Here is a 23,398-nt window from a genome sequence, read left to right as displayed (position 1 = left end):
TTCCTCTCATGTGTTCATTTTTTTAAAAGCCTGTACCTTGAGAGGATATAATGGATAGTGGGAGTAAACTCATGAATGTGGGTATATCTAACTACTGTGTCCCTCAAACTGCAAAAAGATAAATATTTTTGCTGCTGGCAACCAGAAAGGTTGTCAAAGTAGGTCAAAGTGTATCTTCTGCCATGACTGCCAGCAGTGGACTGTGCCAGAGAGGGTGGATGTTTTGTCAGTTAACAGTTTGTCCTGAATATGAAGCAATATTTGCTCTTAAAAACATGTGCGCACGGCAAACAGTTGTGTGCATTCAATGTTTACTACAATAAATTCTGCAAACATGAAAAAAATACAAATATTTATTGGCAAAATTATCTTAATGAATCAAATTAAATATGATTTTCTGAAAATGAAAAAAATCATAAGTTGTGAAATTATTTTGCAAAATAAATTATTTAAAAAAATAAACATGAAATATTTACATTTTAGATAAAGTTAAAATTTGAAAATCTGTTTTTATCAGAATTGATCCCTTTTGCAATTCGTTACTGACGTGAAACCTGATGTAACTCAATGTTCTCGTTAACTGCCATAATAAATCATTTTATTTGCAAGACTGCAAAAAACAATTTCACAGTTTGATGAGGACAAAGAATCATTATTTATTTTTAACAATGCTACTCTTTCAAAAATACATTTTAGTGGATTTTAAAGCTGATTTTTTCTCATGCATGTCTAAAATGCTCCTCACAGCAGGGTTTGTGTGATGGGTGGATATATTATGGAAAATTCCAGGTTTTCTGGTGAGGAGCAGGGCTGTGTGTGTGTTTACCCCTCTATCTCTCCAGAGACATTAACTAGGTCAAGCACAAATGAATCTGCCAACAGCCTAAAGAGTGGTGGTGACAGGGTGGAGAGAAGTGGTGGAAGCTGTGGACTATAAGCACAAATCTCATCATCAGGATGAAATGCTGTCATGTAATTTTAGCCCCAGCCTCCTACACGACCCACCATCTCCCAAACCAGCTCTCAAATTATGCAGCATTGTTTGGAACAGCATCGCAGGAGATTGGTTCAACAGTTTAATGGCTTCATGTCTAATTATGTAGGCTAAAGCCACATCCTAAACCAGACACATTGCAACGCTTCATCCCCACAATAAATCTGCTCTTAGTTTTTTTTTTTAATTCCCCTTCAGCGCAAAAATCCCCCCTATAAGCATGAATGAATGTGCTTCCACTTATGGTTTCATACAGTTCCTCCTGGCCTGAGGTAAGCCCATCCTCTCAGTGGTATTTGAATTCAGTCAATAAAACGTGACTGTGCAGTGAGTGTGTAGGCCCTACACCTACTTCACTTCCTCTTGGACGTAACAGTTTTTGTTTGTTCATTCTTTGTCAATAAATAAACACGAGGAAGCTGAACACGTTTCTTTTACAATGAGGAAACTGGAAATAACCACCAAATAATGACTTTAGTAAAGAGAAAAAGGCTCAAAAGTACTTTTCAAAGTTAATTCTTGAACACAGACGACTGGCTGAGAAATCTGTGATTACCTACTGTGGGAAAGTGCTGTTAAAGTGGCTCATAGGACCGTTTTACACAACCATGTAACGGAGAAGTGATTCTTCAAGCCTTTTACAGAAATGTTACTGTCTAATTTATATCAGCGGGAGGTCAGGTGATTCAGACTGTCACAGATGGCTGAGCCCAGGAGGTGTGAGACTGGTATTCCTGAGCACGGACAAACATGGAGGTGGTGGTGGTGGTGGGGGTTTCAGTAGCAGGTCAGTGGGTTTGTGTCTCCAATGTATGGAAGTCATGTGCGATTACTTTTTTTTCTATAAAGAGCTTTAAAAAAAAACCAAATTAGCCTGCAGGCAAAAACGTGTGTGTGCAGATGTTTGCTTACATTCATGGATATTATGATTAAAATTTCCACTTTAATGCTTATGCAATGCAAATAGCATTGTGGTCATTTCATTGGTAAATCAAACATTGCAAAAAAAACTTGTTAGAAGTCGCCACATTCTTAACTGATGCTGCATGCATTTTTCCTGACACCTGATCAGGAAATGCTTAAGAGGCTGAACGCCAGAGCACTCAACACCGCGAGACCTTCCATTGTCCTTCATCTCAGAGGAGCTGTTCTGTTCACTCCCTTAGTAAAAACATTATTTCTGGTTCAAGCTGACATTACAGCACTTGACATTTTTCCTTTCTGTGGTGAAAAAAGGACCACTTTGCATCCTTAAATGCCACTCAAGTGATAGATGTTAATAAACAAGTATATTCAAAAGTTTTTAGTTAATTTTTTTACACTTTTAGTTTAAGTTTGCAATTTTTTGTTCAACGCTAAGCACAGAGAAAGAGTACTGAATTTATTTAATGCTTCGTACATTTTGTTTTGATCAAGAAAATCTCACAAGAGTCTGTTTGAATGTCAAAATAAAAGTTGGCAACGATTCATATCTTATGGAATTGGAAGTTTGGTAGTTTAGAACCATGTTTCTAAATTGGTGAGAACAATTCTTTGGTTCACAACAATCACTACAGTTTTTAAAAGGTTGACAGAACAAAAAAAACTCCTACTTGAGTCATTATAACCAAAGATTTGATGGCTTACAACAAAAGAAATACAAATTACTATCTTTCTAAAAGTACTTATCTGAGCTAACTTTGACTCTGTATTAAATATGTGTAGGTGATAAAAATGGTAAACTTTGCTTTCAGTAAAAACTGCAATTACACATTCACCAAATGTCCCCAACTATGGAATACAGTTGTGTATTTTCCAACCTGAAATGCTTGTTTAAAATATTTCTGGAAAATTATGTTGTATTGCAGGGCAAAAGTTGGATCATTTATTACATAACAAACTTATTTGAAAGACTTTTGCTTTATTGTTTTCATAGCAACAGCTTGTCATTTTTTTTGTATCTCTTCCATAATAGATTGGTCATCAATTCCCTCTTTTTTAACATCTTTGGACCAAATACAATTTTTTTTTCACTTTGCATTCCACTGAACTTCTGGAGGAAGTTACTGTCTTGGAAGACTTCGCAGCTGCTCCTTCTGAATGTGACATGACCTTTGTCATCAGATTTTGAGAAGAATGTGACGAGACACATTGTGAAATAGGCTGTCTACCCTGACGTGCTGTAGAATTAATTTTGTAAGACATTCAACTGAGAGAGAGTAAAATGTCACAGCTGAGCCGTATATCACTGGGAAAAATCAGACAAACAAGGTTAAGGGTTTCGGGGTTCACTTCAACTTGAACTGTGGTAACATGAAAAGAAAGACAAATTAGTATTTTTCAAAGACAGCAGTTATCTTAAATGTTTGTGTATATGATCTGTTTTCATGCAAAACATTTTTAGATATTTTGATGACTTTTCCATTTTCCCAAGAGGACCTGCCCAAAGACACCAACTACCAGAGCTAGACGTCCTCAAACCGGAAATCCCCCCAAGTCACTTGAAAAAACGTTACCCAGTAGTGCTTTAATTGTGATTATGAAGTTTTTAACCAAAACCCCATAACCTACATGCCTTAAAAAACAATTTTTCGTGTTGATCTGAAGCCTCTGTTTCCAAAATCTCTTCTGAGGGGGCATGGCTTTTGGAGCTGATTTGACAAACAGCAGCTCATTTGATCGCAGTCGATGCCATCTTCTCTTCTCCGGCATCTGAGCTAGGCACACTAGCCGGGCCAGATGAGGGGTTTAGTGCATGTGCAGCATAGCTGTTGTGACGCATAGAAGGCTCATTAATTTAAACAGAGACTGTCTGTGACAGTTTGATTGACAGCGATTTAAAAGGAGAAATACTCAGAAATGCAAAAATGAAACAATTTATTTTTAGATTTGTTCTCTTTCATGAGAAAAATGCCACACATACATGTTAAAAACTCAAAAAACATGATTTTCATCAAACAGGGACCTTAACAAACTAGTTAAACACAATGATTTGATTTTATGTCAAGAAATTAGTTAATTTAAAATCCCCACATTTAAGTTTTGGATCTTTAATTTTTTTACTGCAACGTATACACACATTCACAGACTTAACATACACTTTAGTGTTCAATAGCACATTAAGAGGCCACAAGGAAAGCAGCAGCTGCAACATGCCTTCAGAGTAAGTCCCGAGCAGTAAGCTGAATGACAAGAACAATATCCGGCCTAACATCTATGCCCTGCCGGTCATCAGATACCCTGCTTGGCGCAATAAAAGGAAATGGAAGCCACTGACCCCATGACAAAGAACCGCCTTATTGCATGGAGGATTTCACCTAAAATCTATCACCCTGAGACGGTACCCCTAAGTGGAAGGAAGGAGGTTGAGGACTTTTAAGCACCAGAGATATCACCTTTAAGGAAGCAACAGCAATTTAGGGATACATCAAGAAAGTGATACCAAACTTTGTGAAGAAACCTGAGAAGGAATGGAGACGAGAGCAGGAGCCATCATGGAAGGACAACCACCTGCATGGTATGTACCTCCAGAAAATAGAAGCATTAGATGATATTGGAAAATCCTACGAGTGACAGAACGAGGCTGAACTTACAGTAAAGACAACAAAGAAGCACTAATCATGGTGGCACAAGTGCCATCAAAAGGATCTACAATAACAGGCAGGACTCTGGGGGCAGGCTGTGCAAAGCTAAGAAGGCTAACAGACAAAACACAATAGTGCTAGACAAGAAAAAGGAAGCCGTCATTATAGATGTGGAAACCCATGCAATGACAACATCAGGGAGAAGGAACCTATAAAGACAAGAAACACAAAGGGGTGAGAGAGGAGCAGGAAAAATGTGAAAGGTTACGATAACAGAACTCCCAGAGGTAATTGAAGCACTCAAGGCTGTGACCCCAAACCAGGAGAATGACTCCAGCAAATTCCAGTATTCCATCCAAAAGAGCGCAACCTAAGGAACAGCTTATGCTACCTTCACACCAGGGATGTGATGGGAAAACACCATATGGCCACTGTCACTACCCAATACTGGCGCATGTACCTACGGTTGGAAGATGCTTGGCGTCAAAGCGGTGCAAGTCTCGCTCCAGGCTTTTTCTTACACAACTGTATTTCGATAAATGAAAGACTTGGTGTCAAATAATTCGGACTGGGCACAAACCGCAATTATCAATTTCTCCTCCATGATCAATTTTCAAACAGTTGGCACTTATTTAAATTTTAAAAGATGCCACGCATACATCAAGTCTCTACCAAATCTGAGTCCCTCATTGCTCAAAGTTCAATTGGTTTAACTTTCAATGCGCATTCAGTGGCCCCATGTTTTGAATGTAGAAGCCTAAAATGGTCTTAAAAACTTGTGTAGCAATAAGTAAACTCGAGTGCTTTGAATGTAGAAGCCTAAAATGCACATAAAGTTGCATTTACATCGATTTTTCATTGGAAGTAGTCGTTTGGTGCATGCTGCCGAGTGAGATGGTAGCATCAGTCCCACACTCCTGTACGTGGAGTTGACCCGTTGGGTTGTCCAGAGCCATGGGTGGTCGTAGACAGCAGTGCCAGCATTTTAAGGGGTGTAGGGGTCCAACCCCAAGGAACATTTTGAAAATAGATCAATCTATTGTTGTATGTGTAGTAAATGCTCCATGAAGTGATTAGTGAGGAAAATGTTGGCTACAAGCACTTGTAGAGTGTGGTGCCCTTATGCCGCACTCTAGTCTTCAGTGAGGTATGATTGCTGACCGTGCACAAATGCTGCACACACGTGGTGAGCAGGGGATAAGTATAGGAGGCCCACACAAATGACGCTCTAATTGTCTAATTTCCTTATTTCTAATAGTCAGGCTGCAAATATGGGGCACACAACGAGCGCACACTTATCACTTGAACAGCACTAATGGGCCCTTTGCACAGAGCACTAGTTCTGGGAGTTTGAAGAAAGGAAAAATCCAAACATCATGCCTGTGTCTCTCCTAATTCACCCTTGTTTAATTGTTTGTCACTACCTGTCTCCTGCAGCATGCCCATAGAAAAAAAATGTGCATGAACATTTTCGCTCTGTGGGCCACCACAGTCTGCAGTCTTGTGTACCCTGAATTGGTTTGCCCAGTTTTTGCCTGCAGACAGCCTGTTTCCACCCATAAGGGTAGTAGTGTCTATAAGACACTGTGCGAAAGTCTTAAGTTGAGTCCAAAGGGGCCAAACTTGAGAAGGATTCAAACCCCTCACAGGGCAAGTTGGTATTTTTATATTATTCTATACATGCATGTACACATATGTGATGTGATCTTCAAATAAGGCTCATCTTACAGAATTCCTTTGAAGGTTTTCTTCAAGAATGCAGCATTTTCATTCCTTTCTTTAGTTCACTAAGGTTTAAGAAATCTTCCCATGTCTCCCCCTGCAATCATTTCACTGACAACAAAAGGATGAATTCATTATGAACTCAAGATGAAAGCCTGTCATTATAAGAAGCTCCTGCATGTGTCCATGCCATGACTCACGAGAGAGCTTCATCCCGCCTCCCACTCCTGTTTGCACGTCATCTGTGGCGCTTGTCCTCCCTTCATGCTGACGTCAGACAAGACTAGAGTTCCTCCTACATAGACTGAAAAGTGTGACCAGTTGGGCTGGCAGCTTGAACCGAGATTGAAGCCTCTTTTTCACTGTCTGTGATTGACAGTACCTGCAGAGAGCTCTCAAACTGCCTTCCCAATTATTAATCCACATGGGGAACAAAAGATTGTGATACCAACACAGAGGTTCTTCCCTTCCCGCTTCCTTGCACAATTCCCAGTCAAGACGCTCCATCAATTTCTCCTGATTTACCTTTCAGTGCTCCACTTCCCCCTCACATGCACTGTGGCCGGAGCGCCCCAGCCTTTGTGGATGCTCTGACAGACGGAAACAGAAATAGCTCCACAAATAGACCCATCCTTTGGCTCACGAGGGAACACTAGCCCCACTTCTGTGTGCTCTTGCCTCCTATTTTCATGTGTGCCTCGGGCCAAAACAAGTTAGCAGGGAACCACTGGGAAATCAAATTTGGAAATTCAAGACCATACCAAAAATATCAGCAGAGGAGGCGAAATATGTGCATAAATACATATTGTTATGAAAAATAGGTTGATTGTTGGTGCTGTTAATCTGCAAAAAGATTTTGGGAAATCTAGATCTGCAATGCAGCAGGACATGTACACATTACATCAGCTGGTGTAGCAGAGCTTTCATAACCTGTAGGTCTCTTTTAAATGTGCATTTTTAGAAATGAAAAGACAAGCTTTTAATATAGACAATTAGAATGTGATTACATTCATCTCCTGGAGGCCATTAGGGAGGCGATTGGATTACCCGAGACTTCTCTTTTTAGCCAGACATGTTACTCGATGCCCTGATGAGAAGAAAGAAGCCGCGCTCGCACACAAGAATATGTGGAAATTGCTCAAAAAGATGCTCCATTTGGCAACAAAATGGCAGAACTGTTCGATTTCAGCAAAATTCAGGTCGATGGATTGAGTAGATTTCAAAGCGAAACAGGCTCAAGTTCCAGGAGAGGGTCTTGATGAGGGTTTCATGTAGTCTGAAAGTGGGAGGTGAGAGACTGTCAATGACTGAGTCATACCTCCATCTGTGCTGCACCTCCCCTGTTGCTTTTTTTATGTTTTGACAGACACAAACACTGTTGCTTCCCCAGACTTCACGTGTCCTTGAGCCAGTTTTTCTTGTGTAAATCTCTTTGTACCCCTCACTGCTATGACCCACATCATTTGCTCAACACCTCGTCTGCTCAAAAGACGACACTTTTTATTCTTTGTGGTTCGGTGATGAAACTGCAAGCTGACTGAATTGTTTACACCTCTCGCATGAAAATTAGTTGGCATGAAAAGCATCTATTCATCCCCTAGAAGCAGAGAAACATCTATGGAATAAATATGACTATAACTACCTAAATAATTCAGTACCGTGGCCTGGGCTACAAGATATGCTCCAGAGAGCTGCTTAAGGATTAAGACCCAAAGGCATGAAGCTTTTGAGTTTCTCCTGCAGGGAACGGGGAGAGTAAAATATCCCGGGACTGCAGAGGGGCTTCAAAGCACTGCTACATTATTAAACTGCTTTCTCCATCTGCAACAGACTGCGACCTGAGGACAGACTCACACCTGCTCGAGGAGGTGCAACATGGCACAAACATGGACTGAAGTCCACACGTGCACCAACACACGAGGCTGGAATTCTTTAGAAACTAAAATAAGACTCTGTGGAAGTTTAAAGATTTGAGAAGTTGTCAGTCAGATTGGCTATATCTACCAGAATTAAGTGTTATCTCATGTTTTATGATGATAAAAGCGTTAAAACATTAAAAACACCAGAAATGCAGTTTTTCATTGGAATGGGTCTTTAATCATTTTTATTTAAGAGATGTATTTCAATAAGAAAAAAACAAAGTTCAATAAGAGGGGTGTTTAGTTTGTTTTTTGTCCAAAATGTAATGTTTCTTAAAAAACTTGAAATCAGCTGCAAGGAAACCATCTGTATGATATGCAAGTCTGACTGATCATGTGACATGAGAATTTAAAAGTGCCTGTTTTCTCAGCGTAGAACTTGAACTGTCTACTCCTCTGCAGTCATCTTAGAGCTGAGTGCACAGAGTGCACAATCTGAGGAGTGTCAGGTTACGGCCATTACGCTGGTTAAATCTACCAAAGATGCACATCAATGATGTGCATGTGCTCTCGGGCTTAGAGGCCATTTCTGGTGGGAGGAAAAAAAGAAAATCTTGAATCGTGGGATGAAGGGCAAATCTTAATGATCACATGCACAAATAAAATAAAATGGAAAAAAAAGTAAAAAAAAGAGTCCTTCCTCATCCTTCCAGCTCTTCGGTGGGTTAGTAATTACGGAATGGAGGCAAAAAAAAAAAATGCTTCCCAGGACTGAATGTACACTTGTCTGTCAGGAAGTTGCTGATTTTAGGTTTCAGTGGCCCCCTCCATTTACCTTAACTACCCCCTCCTTCTCACTGTTACAACCAGCTTCCTGTCTTTATCTACTCATATCTTGCAGAAGGGGAGAACCACAGCAACTCACATGTTTGGTAATCTGGTCAAAACATACAAGTTTACAGTCAGAGTTAAGCCCAGCAGTCAGATTTCTTGAAGAAGATGCAGAAACATCCCGATAAAGTCTGACCTGTTTGCTTGTGCCAACGTCTGCCTCATTGAGTCCCCAAATACAAATAAATTATGTATTATTTCCCCCACAAAATAAGGTACCCACTGTTCAACAGATAGATAATGTCAGGTATCCCTCTGAGGTGTCTCTCTGAATAAACAAAAGATTAACACATAGGTGGAAATGTGGATCTGCATTGCTCACTGACTGAGAGATTGCATGAAAGGATGTTATACCCATTGGCACAATTGTTCTTAAACCTTTGTGGTAATTCTGATTAAAATAATACTCAAATATTTAATTTGAGTGTGCGCTTCATTGCGTTCTTTTTGTGAACTTTGCACAGCTTTTAAGCCATATTAATGATGATTTATGATACTAATATATCTGGCAACCTGCTTTATTACTTCCCTTTTACTTTGCTGGATCATTTATTCACTAATTGATTCATTTCCATGCCGTCATTAACGACATTCATAACTGAGTCTGACCTGCTATTATTAGCAGGATACAGTTTTCTCTAATTTTTGTCAGCAAAAGAATTGCCTTTTGTATTATTGTGCTTGTTCTATTTTACATTTTCATAAAGCATTTCAGAACCATTCAAAAAAAGTCTTTAGGAAAAAGTGCTAGCCTGTTGTTTGGTTGTTTATGCAGAGTAAGCTATAGAATGTTTGCCTTTCCAAACTTCACTCCTTGATGACAGGAAAAGGGGTATTTCCTGTTTTAAAAGTTTGAAGGTTGTAACTAACAATCAACGGGATTCTATTAGCATTAAGCTGACCTTTTCTGAAGTACAAAAAAATATATATAAATAAGTATTGTTGAAAGAGATCCAAATAAACTAAAATATTTAAAAAAAAATTTGTATAAAAAAGAAAACAAAAATACATTTGATAACATCTTTTCCTTCTAGATGAGCTGCACTGCTGATCCACTGCATCATTTTCCGTGACTCTGCCAGCAGAAAGCATCACTACTGACTGAGTCACTGTTTTTTGTGAAGCTAAAATCACTGGACAGCATTTTGCTCTCCAGTTTAACATTCCACTCTAGTCCCAACAATAGCAGTTGGTGAAAGCTAAAGCCCTTGGCTAAACAGTTTCATTATGTGGCGATGGAGTTCAAAGAGGCACAACCCTCCACAGAGCAGACCAGAAAACACTGTAACCCCACTGGAAGCACCAACATTCGTGTTCTCCACAAGTCTGCTCCCACTGACTCCTTTATGTGCTTCTTCAGAGCGTTTTTAAAAACCGAGATAACAAATCCAAATCAGGTGCCAAAAACATGAACATTTGCTTCATTTGCATCCAAATGCAACAGGCTCGCTTATTCTCATCCCTATGTGAGAAGCTGTTGGACTGAGAAGGGAGCAGCTAATTAAAATGATTAGTGTGCTGTTTTTCTTGGCAGAAAATTGCTAATGAAATTTGTTATTCTAATGAAAAGATGGCAGCAAATGTGATTAGTCTCTTGAAATTTACACCATTTTAAGTTTGGATCACAGATTTTAAAAAAAAAACTTGATGCTTTTTTGACTCAAATATCAAATCATTAAAAAGTAAACCTACAGAATCTGTGCACAACATTCATACTGGTCTGTTTGATCCACACCAGAGTTCATTAAGTCAGATTTATCTGTGAGGAGTGAAAGCCCACCTGAGCTGTGGTGGGGACCAAACTTAGTCTGATAATCAAGGAAATGGGATTCCTGCAAGTGAACTCTGTTGTGCTTTGGTAGGAATGTTCATTTAGTTTTCAGCAGAGCAGACCAAACGAAACACTGCCCTATTCAATTCATTTGTATTTATATAGCCCAACATCACAACACAAAAGTCTCAAGAGACCTTGCACCAATAATAGTACAAAAACATAGAAATTTAAACAATATCTAACTGCTAAGCTAAACTAGACAGACCCTGGACCTTTTTGCCCTTAGAACCTCCTTCTCGGTGAGGAAAAACTACTTAAAAAAAGAGATTACAGGAAAAAAGACGAAACCTGAAGGATGTTTACATGAAGAAGGGATCTTCTCCCAGGACGGACAGGAAAAATGACTGTTAAAGAAGAATTAGCATGGGTAATTCGAGCCAGAGGCGAGGTCCACGGCCAATGGCTGGAGCACAGACGATCCAACTGGAATCTGGACAACACATAAATTACTCTGCACCAAATAGAAGTGAACCAAATGAAAAATAAATGATAGGATTAAAAAAAGACACATATCAAAAATCTGGAAAAGCTTAAACAAAGAAAAAGCTGAAAAAATGTCCCTCAAGTATTGAAGATTAGAGCCAGTGGAAATGGGGCTTTATTTAAGCCAATACAGCGCCCAAATGAATAGCTGTTGTAATTACATGATATTTTAAGGGTGATTTTATGAGGGGTTTGGTCTTTGTTCCACCTTTGAGACTATTGGGGTCACGGGGTGGCTGAAGCCCCCCCAGCTCGTGTTGGGGGAAGGCGGAGTATACTCTGAGCAATTTACCAGTTCATCACAGGGCCACACAGATAACCACCCCTGACTGTATAGAGAGAACTGGACTGAGTGACCCATCTGCCCATCATGTTCCCAATAAGAAGTATCAACTGCCTCCAAGAAGCCAAAATCCCATAGACTTCGATTGAGAAATAAACAGCTGTTTACTCTTCTGTTGGTTAGAATTGCCATTCTTGTTCTAATTTTTCAAAAATATTTTTTCTTTATCGCAAGTTATTCAAGTTTTAAACAAACTGACCAATCAGATGCCTTAGGAAAAGCATGTGGTGCTGCTAGCCCCCTCCTAGATTGACATGTTTTCCCAAGCCACTTTCAATAGAAGGGGTGTGGCCTTCCAACAAGTTTACTCCTGATTGGCAACAGTGGTTTCCATAGAAACGTTATCCAACATGACCAATTGTCTGGCTCCAATATGGCAACGTTCGTATTGTGGAAAAATGGTGACTGAATTGGCTTCATTTCGAAGAAGCTGGAGGTAAGGTATTTTCGATGGGTGACATCACACCAGCTCTGTCCATTTCTCTATATAGAGTCAGTGGGTGTTAGGCTAGAGTCTAACAATTACACAACCCTGCAGCCCCACCAATCTTTTTTTCTTCATTTACTGTCCCGTTGAAGTAAAATTTGGCAATTCTGTTTCATTTTACTTTATTTTTATCACACTGGGAAGTAAATTTACTTAAGTACTGCCTAAATTCAGGGGAACTCTTTCTTCAGTAATACAAGTATTGCTTGTTTTATCAGCAATAAGATGTTTTACATGCTGGAAAGTAAGGCACTTTAAGAATGTATTCCTATAAACAAAAGCGTGTTAAATGAGTTAAAGCAGCATGGTGAAAGTGTGGCTTATAGGATGTCAGAAGCAAAAGTGTATTAATATGACATAAGAAGCACTTTTGGCACGTTTTTGAACTCCTTTGTGCACTCACTTGGAGAGGAGGAATTTCATTGTTCAATTCTCTTTTTCAGGGGAAACTCCGGGGGACCTTTCTCCAGTCGATCTGATTTAAAATAGAACAAAATGTCTTATTTTTTTATAGTACTAAAATTATCCTGGTATTTGACAGGTTTGAAATGCTCCCTCAGCTTTTATTTAATGGAAATCCAACAGCAGAAAAAATCAATGAAAAATAAATAGTGAAGTTCAAGGATTAAAAAAAGGACAATTTGGATGAATCTAATGATGATAATGGTGAACGTTTTTTTTTTACACATTGGTTCTGGTCTTTATCTCCATGGACCAAAGGGATAATTCAGGACTTTTGTGCAGTGAGTTTACATAGAGTAGGTGGTCACATTTCTGTTAAAGCCAACAACTGATCTGGTCAACACAGTCTGAATCTACTTCAGTTAAAATAAATGACTGCAATTACTCAAATTTTAGCTTTCACACCAGTTACCTTTTCACAATGTACCTGTGAAAGAAATGTATAATATTAACTAAATGTAGATGTTTCTAGTGACTAGACTCACTTTAAGACCAAATCAAGGCTGAAATCCCTGTAGATTCATTAGTTTATCCACTCAGATTGAACCAGTTCTGGTTGTACAAGCAATTTCAGTCTCCAGTTCCAAAAATATAACTTTACCTGGCAGCTCGATACCCTCAATAGAAGGAGACCCACTAAGGTGTAAGTATATGTTGTGAGCCTTTGTGGGATGTATAGAAGCAGAAGATATTTATGCCACCAGATCATTCAGCCACTGACCAACCAAGCCTTTTCCTGGCAGGAGTCTGGTGATACAATGAGTATCACGATACAGATGTCCTGATATGATACATATTCTGATATATCCCAAGACAGTACCAGACAATCTTTCCCTTTTTTTAATTATGACTTAAGAATTATCTGAACATTATTATATTTTTCACAAAAGGAAAATTGTAGAATAAATGTTATTTACTGTTCAGAACATTACGCACTGCAACTGTATCTCATAAACAAGTTGATTCATGGTGATTATTTTTTGGTAATTTTGTAAATAATTAAATCTAGAAAATAAATTAAGACTGAACTATATATTTACTTTTAAATAATTAATTAAATATCCTCTTGGCAATATTTTTAAATCGATACAAGTATCGCCAAATAAAGTATCGCGATATTTCACTGAATCGATATTTTCTCACACCCCTAGTGTTTTGTCTCTGGCGATATGATTTCTCTGCAGAAACCATGAGGCTGGCAGCAGTCATGAGTGTCTGTCATCCAAATGTACCACACAGAGATGACATACGTTGCAAGGACAACTTATGCTTTAACATGTAGGTGAAAGGTAGAAAAGCTGTAAATGATGTTTCCTAAAAAAGAAAAACATTTTGCTCTGGAGGTTTCCATGGACACAACATGCATTAAATTTTATTTTTCATCTACTGGCTGTTGACCACATCTGCTAAAAGGGAGGGAAGAAACCAGCCTGATCTGGTTTGTTCACATGTCAAAGTAGGGAATGATTTGCTTTCAATTCTGCTCACTTTTTTGTGGCCGCAGTCTGAGAGAAATAATAATGTGTTGCATGATGCTATTGTACCGAATGCCACTCAGAAATGTATTTCTTTCCCTTAGGTGGACAGATTTTTTCCCCCGATGCAATAAATCACAAATGTTTATTTAGGCTGTTTGATTTTACCTTTATGTAAAACACTCTTTTGCGCTTGTAATCATTGTTTTTAATCAAAACTGATTAAATATCAGCCAAAATGTAGTGAGTGATAAGAAAAAAAGAGAGTTGTTCAAATGCACCGACGCGGTCCTCAAACGCCGTCCTTTGATGCAACGGCCAGAGATGATGCAGGAGCAGAGCTCAACTAAAAAAGGAAGAAATGGAAGGAAGAGGTATGAAGAGTGTGCACCAAGAGATGTCAAAACAAGCCTTGTGTGCCACAAATGCAGAGCTTATATAAGGCACACACAAAACACATTGCTAAACATGTGCATGACAGGACATGCATGGCCACACACACACTTGCACTTGCACTTGCACACACACACACACACACACGCAAGTGTCCTTGTCAACATTTGAAAAAAAGAAGTCAGTGATAAATAGCTGAAGAGGATTTGTCTGAGTTTTTTTTATAGTCAGAAATAGCGGTTATGTAATACTTATTTTTTATAAGCCTAATAAAACTCCATGAAAGCAAATGGAACACAGAGTCAGGTCAAAACATCTAAGAATTATACTGTTAGCATTTTTTTTCAAAATGGATTTTAAAACATTAGAGCAGAATTAAGAAGATAATGTTTTTTAAAAAGCAGTGAACATCTTTTTCTGTAAAAATAGTTTTTTTCCTGGTGACAGTCCAGTTGAACTTTGATGGCTGCAGCTCCAACTCAGTGCATGGTTTCAGGGTAAATCGCAGCATCTTCTGAGATGTCTGCCTGGCCGACCGTTGGCTGCATTTTACAGCTATAAATAGCAGTTGACCTTCGTGAGACATCTAGATTTTTGCTTGACAACTGATATGGCTGCGTTTTTACGAGTCAATCTCTCAGTTGGAAGTTCTCTCCTTTTGTTCGGGAGTCTTCAATGCGAGGAAACTACTCTTTTATGTTGAATAAAAGGAAGGCAATTTTATATTGTAAAAGAGCTTTACGAGTTTACAAAAAGAAGGATTTATACGGACAGCTGGTGGAAAAGCTGCCACCATTTCTGGTCTTGAACACTCAACACAAGAATGGAGAGTTGTTGTCGTCTGATAAGGAGACGGAAAGCCTTTTGATATATTTGGGTGAATTTGAGTAAAAGTGAATTTTTGAAACATGTCTGGGTTGGACATGGTAGTATGTTGTTCCACCTGTGTGGATCAGTTAGAACATTTTGGATCAACTGGGGAGATTTAAATGAGTGGTTTGGAGATCCATCTCATATGGCATTGATCTGGATGTATTGATCAACTTTTGATAAACAACTTTCCAAAGGATACACCAGATATTTATTGTATTTTTACAAGTGAAGGAAAATTACTCTAGAGACTGGATTAGATTAGAAAAGATTAGGACCAGTCAATTATTTTAAAACAAAGTCAATTGTTGAAGTGTTTTTAATCGGATTAAAAACAAGGATTTACAATTGTTTTGTATAATTAGTAGTTGAAAAGATTGTGAATCACACAAGATTCCATGGACTGCACACAGTAAGATGTCTCACATCCTCTTAAGAGAGTTTTTCTTTTAATGGATTCTGATTGTTAGTTGCTAAGAATAATAAGTACATTTATCTTAGTAAGTTAATCCTCTGGTATGGTGGAGCCTCTGTTAACACAAGCAGGCGGGGCCCTGTGTAGGCGAAAATCAAATTTGGCTCCCCCTGCAGGGTTCTTGGATTTAGACATTACAACCGGGGTTTGACTGGGTAACCTTTTGTTTAAATGCAAGTGCAATGACAGACCGTGCCACTGATCAGCTAATATTTAAATGGAAAGTAGGGGGATTCAAGGGGGATTAAAAAAAAAAACAAGACACTACATCGCCAGTTAAATTCCTCTTTTTTGACAAAAATGCAGGGGAGGAGTGAATTTCCAAGCAATTTTATTTAAGTAAAAAAGACAAACCTCTGCTTTTAGCCCGTGTTTCCTCCTCTTCCTTTATCATCCTTAAAGTTTTAGAGAAGTACTAACAGCGGGAGCACTGCGCTCACACTCCTCCCCCAACCCATCTTAGACAACAGCAGCGACAGGAAGGAGAGCGTTTGATTATATCAAACTTTTGATTTATTTTATTTATGCTTTTTAATTATATTTTTTTTATTACATGAAATGAGTGGTGTATCAAACTGTTTAACAAAAAAAAAGGAAAGAAAAAAAACATAATGATTGCGATTTGGCTCTCCCTCTAGAAGATGGTGCCCTAGGCGGCCGCCTAGGTCCCCTATGCCCAGGGCCAGCCCTGAACACAAGGCTACTGTCACACAAAGGAAGACAGCTGATTCCACGCAACAGGTTTATTAGTTCAGACAGGAACTAAGCACAGCTTATGGTCCACAAAACTAGATCAGGGTCAGCCGGGCACATGTCAATCACGAGCATCAAAGAAGAGACTAGAGATTTCAGGGTCCACACAAAGGTCAGGGCAGGCAGCAAGCAATCAGAAAAGAAGCAGGGTCAGAAAACATTAGATCAGGCCCAAAATGAAACACTCGGTAATTCAGACAGGATGGCACAAACAATACGTTGCACTGAGTGAGCCTCTGTGCAATGAGAGTCAGCTGAGCGGCATCAGGGGAGTTTCCGCTGGGGTTGCTGGGAAATGTAGTGTCTTCAGTACTCTGGAGATGGCTCCCGTCAGTGACCAGAGAGGGAGACAGAGCTGAAAGCTAGAATTGTAGCCTGTGCTCTTTTGTTAATTATTATCTGTTTTAAATTATCAGGTCGCAAAATGTGATCAGTGTACGATTAACTATCAGGTGTAAAGCATTAAAGCTGCAGAAACTTTTTCTTTTTTCAGCCATAGAGTTGCTTTTTTTTCAAATTCAGAAGTTTAAATAAAGAAAAGTGTTGTCTGCACAAATTCAGACAAATGCTGATGTTTTAAAATTAGAAGTGTTTGATAGGTTTAAACAAGAAACAAGTTTTGTTTCCTGATGTCAAGAAAGAAAGAAGTGAATTGTCACATGCCTCATCTTTGGATCAAAACTGTAGATACCATAATTTAGACTGCAGGGAAAAGACCTTTTTTCTGTCCCAGTGTTTGACATTCTGTGACCCTAAATACTCTCAATTGCCAGCTGGGAAAACCTTGAAAACTTCCCCACTGAAGCAAATAACAGTTTACAGTAACTTCAGTGCTGACATGTTCTGACAGGTCACGCAGCGAGCAGAAAGCCACCAACACAACATAAGAAAGCCTTTTTAATTTCCACAAGGATACAAAATACCAGAACAAGTTCTACAAAAATCTTGTGGTACAATGAAGCCAAAATTAACCTGTTTGGTCAGAAAAGTCATAAAAAAAATCATAAACACTCAGTTTAACATTCAATTCATGGAGCCTGATGTAATTTATACTCTTCTTACAACTCGAGATGTCTGTGCATTTCACAATAAAAGCAGTACTATGAGAAAAAATAATACGGAAATTTATTATTTTTACATTTTCTCAAAAATAATCATAAAATTAATTTAAAAAATAACAATAAGTTGTAAGGGTTTATTATATCATATGTATCACCACAAAATAAACTCTTAAAGATTTAAAAGTAGTGAAACAAACCAATTGAGCAAAATTACTTTAAGCAAATTGAGTAAACACTGAGGAATGGATAGAATTTTATTGTTTTTCAGAATTATTTTTGCATTGCTAATTTGACATTTTCAGCTAAAATTACCAGGAGGAAAAGATTTAACTCCATCTGCATCATTCAGTCACCATTATTAGTGGTAATATCTCCACCTCCAGCTGTTGTAACAAGCTGCTTCCTGCACAGTTTTTGTTTTTTAATGTGAATTTTTACAGAAAAATCTGCAGAAAAATCAAATATTTTTGATAAAGTGTCACATCATACTTAGTTGCTTTATGCTGCTTATTGAAATTGTGCATGCAGACATTAACTTAAATTTTTCTTTTATGTTGGTATTGCTTTTTTGCTTCTTTTGCCAACGAATGGTTTGATGCATTAAAAAAAAAGCAAAACTGCAATTTGTCAAAACAATTAGTGTTTAAAAGTGAATGTGGCTAAAATTTCAAGAAGATAAGACTCATAACTTTTTTGTGGTAAAAGAAAACATTGTAAATATGTCTTTTTTTTAATTAAATAAATAACAAAAAAAAACACATAAAAAATCCTAGAATGTTGTTCTTCTTTATGCAGTTTCCTCTCAGGAAAACTGCAGGAGTTTCTGCAGTGACTTTCTGAGTGGCGGCCTCTCCTCAGGTTGGATGTCAGGAATCATATCAGCGCTCCTCTCTGCACTCAGCCGGACGGCCGGCCTCATCACCTTACAGCTCTGCAGCCCGGCCTGCGTGATGTTCCTGCAGAAGTCCACCTTCACCTCCTGCAGGCTGTCCCCGTGTGCTCCCACGCCCTGCAGGCAGCAGTCGGTGATGCGGACGCAGTTCTCCAGGTGGAGTCTGCGCAGTCTCTTGCAGCACTGCAGCACAGAGATGACATCCTGGTCGGTGATGTGTGCGCAGCCGGACAGCGTCAGAGAGAGCAGATTGGGGCACCTGGAGCACAGAAAGCAATCAATAACCCATCCAAACAAAGCAGGTTTAATGCCGAAGGCAAACGCTGTTATTAGTCACCAGTCTTTGCAGTACAGAAGGGATTAGCTTGTAAAATCCTAAGTAAACAATGCTTTTTGGAGTCCGCTGGTGATTCATATAAACGTTTTATCAGAACAAGATAAAAGAGGACGCTTTGGGGCCTGATCGGAGTGAAACAAAAACCATTGAGATGGCTGCAACATGACACAGCAATTTGATCCAGTTAACAGCAGAGAGGCCCGAGTCATCCTTTCTTTCCACTATCTGAAAGTCTACTAAGATTAAACGGTTTAACTGCTGTTGTTCAGAACAATTATCTTTAATGATGCCGGATAACATACAGCAGAACAAAACTCTCCTCAGATGTCCTAGGAAGTGCATTAAAATGCATGTTTTTCTTTTTTCTTTGTGGAATGCACCAAGAGTACGCTGCAGCCAATTGGCAGGCCAGCACTGCTGAGGAGGCAGACACTTAGATAAAAAGCCATTGGTGATTTCATTCATGTTGGCTGATGCAGATTACATAAAGACTTACATAATCTTACCACTTCGCCACATGTGAGCCAAATCTATTCCAGTGTTGCAAGGGTAGTACCCCAGTAACCCGTGAACATGCAGCAGCAGCACAGTGAATCCATGTGCGCAGCTGCTCTGCTGCATGAGCTCAATCACTTATGGGAGAATTCATATTAGCAACACGAGAAGAGGGGAAGAAAATGAATAGAAATGCATCAGTTGGTTTCTAGTATTCTATTACTGTATATACCATTTTAGCTTAAATGGAAATAACATAAAAATATGATTAAATCAAAAAGATCCAAGATGAAGAGGATTTTGATTCCACAAGTTGTATTATCTAAACAGTTTTTTTCTATCATTTTCTACACAGGAGTGGTAGAAAAATCCTTTTTTTTGCCTACATTTGTATTTGAGACATGACTTTGTTCACATCTGAACCAAACAGCTGAGAGGGCAGTCTGCTCTCTGGTGGACGCCACAAAACGACCACAACACCAACCTATAATCACGTCTCTAATCACCCGTTTGTCCTCACAACATGTATTTTGTCTGGTCAGATAGTTCAGTGAACCCTGAAATGAGATGAGCGGTGCAACTACTACTGATTTGATGCTTTAACCCTTTAGCTCCTGTGTTTATGTTCTTTGGTTTACTGTAACTTTTCAACCGCTAACACGATCATCATAATTCCAGCAGATTCTGAAGGAGAAAAGCGCCACTGTTAACGGTTGTTAACGGTTGACAAGTTACTGTGTGTTAAAGATTTTGTGTTTAAGCATCACTGGAATTAAAGCAGGGGTATCAAACATCCGGCCCCACAGATGGTTTAATCCGGCCCAGTCACAAAGAGAAAAAAATTTAAGGATGTTGAAAAAAAAAGTTTATATCCTATTCCTGTAGCGAGTTATGGTTGTTTAAAGAAATTGTCGCAATGCGCAACTTGGCCACTAGGGGGAGCAAAAGAAAACAAATACTGCCATAACAAGAGACAAAGAAATAGTTTTTCTTTGCAAGAACGTGCAACGTTTGGGTAAGGTTAGCTTTCCTGCTAGCCTTACAGCTGTTAAGTTGCCATAAAAATGATCACAATTATCAAAATGTAATTGGGAAAAAGATAATAATAATAATAGCTCTAATAATAAAAATAATTATAAGTGATTACACAATGAGGTTGTCTGAGGTATTTTTTTTCCAACAGAGAAAAAAAAAGAAACAAAGCTACAGATAACAAGTTGTTTTTTCTATTATGTTGACCCGGCCCACTTGAGATCAGACGGGTTTAAAGTGTCCCCTGAACCAAAATTTGTTTGACAAAAGGTTATAGAGCTTCAGCTAGAATTCACTTTCTAGATTAAGGGGAAATATCATAGATAAACAACAATAAAAGAGTTTTTTTTTCTTGGGCTTTAAGCAAAAGTTTTTTCATAAAAGTGTGGAATAAATGTTCTTAAACTATAAAATCTAAATGTTTCCTGGTACTTACTTCCTAACTATACTTACAAGTCATTCTTAGAATAAGTAGAACATTTCAAACAACACATTTCTTTTTGCCGTGACGATAAAGATAAAGATGAACGTGAGCTTGGCGTCAGAGTTAAAGAGGCAGGCGGAGACACGAGCACATGTTCGTTCCTCCAACAGCAACAAAGAGCCAATTGTAGGCTCCACCTGCCTGCATAAATCTCCACTGTGCAGCTGAGTGGGAGCGTCTGTGGCCAAATGACTCTTTATCACCCCCACAGCTTCTCTGTGTCGCCTCCCACTCCGTCACGTGCGCCTGCTTCCCTCCCCCTTTATCAGTATGCAACGCTTAGACGTTGAAACACAAGCCCTTGGAACAAAGTAGGAGGTGCTGCTTGTGACTCATCTCCTGGCTCCCGTGTCTCGCAGCTCAAGTTTCAAAAAAATTCTGTAAACGTGCGCGGGTAGTACACTGAGCCACAGAGCCAGCCCCCAGATCCCTTCCTCGTCTGCCGGCCAGCTGCGGTGGGGCCGGGCTCCCTCACATCAGCAGTTATTACTGCCTGCCCCTGAAGAAATTATCCAGAGACCTCATTACGCCTCTCCAAACCGATTCCTTGCATGTTCGGGGCCCAGAGCCATAACAGCGAGGTTTCAATGGCCTATCAAACCCAAATGTCACGTCGCTCGGTAAATATAATTTGTGCCCACAGTTGTGTTAGCTAATAGAATTAGTCTTATGTCCTACAGATGTGTAATTTTTCAGCCTCAAAAGCCAGTTGCAAGTTTCACCATCTGTTTCCTATGATTTGGTTCCCTGCACGCTGCCTACAGCTGAACATGGCAGTCTGAGTAAACAGGGAGGTGAAAACCATTTTCTTTTAGAGGACAAAACTAAAAAGCAGCTTCTTTCTTAATGTCTGAACGCAAAACAAGCGGCAGACTGTAGAGTAACTCTACACCTCATCTGTGTTTACATCACACATCCACAGGGGATCACTTTAATGGTAAGATTATGGCACATTTTAATATCAAATGTTTTCAGATTACTATCTACACATAAAAACTATGTTTTATCAGTTTTCCTACCTCAAAATATCGCACACAGACACTCACATGAGGCAGACGTGGGTCAGGAAAGTGCTGACCAGTTTCTCGTGTTTACTGCAGATGTCCTTCTGAAAGGAAGTCTTCAACCAGTCCTCAATGTTACAAACCTGCTGGACCCTGCTGGAGAACCAGCATATACTCAAGCAACGCAGCGAGGGTCCCAGCACAAAGTTGTCCCTTCGGAGCTGACAGGGCGAGCTGAAGTGGAGCAGAGTCCACAGCCGGGGGTCCAGGAAGACTTCCCGCAGCTGACGACAGGTGAGCGACAAAGTCATGCGGCCGTCCTTGTCCAGGAAGGAGAAAAGGTGGAGGAGACATTCGCGGTTGAGCTGCGTCAGATGCATGGTGAGTAATCCAGAGGAGCGCCGAGAGGCCTCGTCCCCAGGGCAGTCCACGGGCCTTGTGGAAGACGGCAACAATGAGCCAAGAGCCTGTATTGTGTGGCCCAGATACATGATGCCCCCCTCAGGCACACGCCGAAGGCCTGCACATATAAGGTCGCGGAGTGAAAGCTATTTTGGGAGGACAACTGTCGTACGGTTAGCGATGGAAGCGTTTGTGGCATACACTCCCCTGCCATCTGTCATGGCTCTCAACAGGCAGCAAGCGCTGGACAGAGCCAGATGTTTACACTTTCCTGGCCTAGTTTGCAGAAACAGACACAGTGAAGGAGAAACACCTCCAGCATCTCGAGTGTAAAGAAGCCTTTCACATTTCCAGTTTAGTTTGGTGTGACGGCACTCAGTCAAAACCTCTATGCTGTCAAAATAATGTCACAAATTGTGCTAAAACACACTTTAGATCCAGCTAAACAGCAACTTGTCTTCTTGATGAAGGGAGAACATACTTGAAGGTTTGGTTAGAAGTCAGATTATTACGTCATTTTTATCCATGTTCTTTGGATAGAATCTGTTTGGTATAAAAACAGGATGTTATTAGTCATTTAAGCAACAAACTGAAAGTTCTGAAGAAAGTTAAATGAGGCTTTCACACACTTAAAAAAATTATTGGCAAAAAGTTGTAATTTTTTAGTCAATATTAATTTTGATAACTACACATAAAAGTGGTGTCAATTTATACGAAAAATAATTACAATTATCATAATCGCAGTTTTATTTATAAAGTGCTTTAACACAATTTGAAATTGCAACAAAGCGCTAAACATTGGAAGCTAAAAACATTGTAATAAGGGGGAACGATTAATCAATTTATACTCCCACAATCCAACCAGATCGATCTGTCTGAGGCAAGTTCTTAATCGAATTGATCTTTAAAGTCAGATTTCTGACTTTTTTTCTCAGAATTCTAACTTTAATCTCAAATTCTGACTTTAATCTCAGACTGTAAAGTCAGAATTCTGAGATTAAAGTCAGAATTCTGAGATTAAAGTCAGAATTCTGAGAAAAAAAGTCAGAATTCTGAGATTAAAGTCAGAATTCTGAGATTAAAGTCA

At 39.2% G+C, this 23,398-nt stretch overlaps 1 protein-coding gene across 1 annotated transcript; it reads right to left on the bottom strand.

Annotated features, from left to right (window-relative positions):
- Positions 1-17,486: 17,486 nt before the first annotated feature.
- Positions 17,487-22,621, bottom strand: fbxl22 (F-box and leucine-rich repeat protein 22). The gene is made up of 2 exons (XM_024282371.2): positions 21,952-22,621; positions 17,487-18,816 (listed from the first exon to the last, which is right to left on the bottom strand). The coding sequence occupies exons 1-2, from the start codon at positions 22,398-22,400 to the stop codon at positions 18,468-18,470; spliced, it is 798 nt and encodes a 265-aa protein (XP_024138139.2). The 5' UTR covers positions 22,401-22,621; the 3' UTR covers positions 17,487-18,467.
- Positions 22,622-23,398: the final 777 nt, after the last annotated feature.

This window comes from Oryzias melastigma, linkage group LG6 (assembly GCF_002922805.2).
Source record: "Oryzias melastigma strain HK-1 linkage group LG6, ASM292280v2, whole genome shotgun sequence".
NCBI lineage: Eukaryota > Metazoa > Chordata > Actinopteri > Beloniformes > Adrianichthyidae > Oryzias > Oryzias melastigma.
This window is presented reverse-complemented; position numbering and strand designations above follow the sequence as displayed.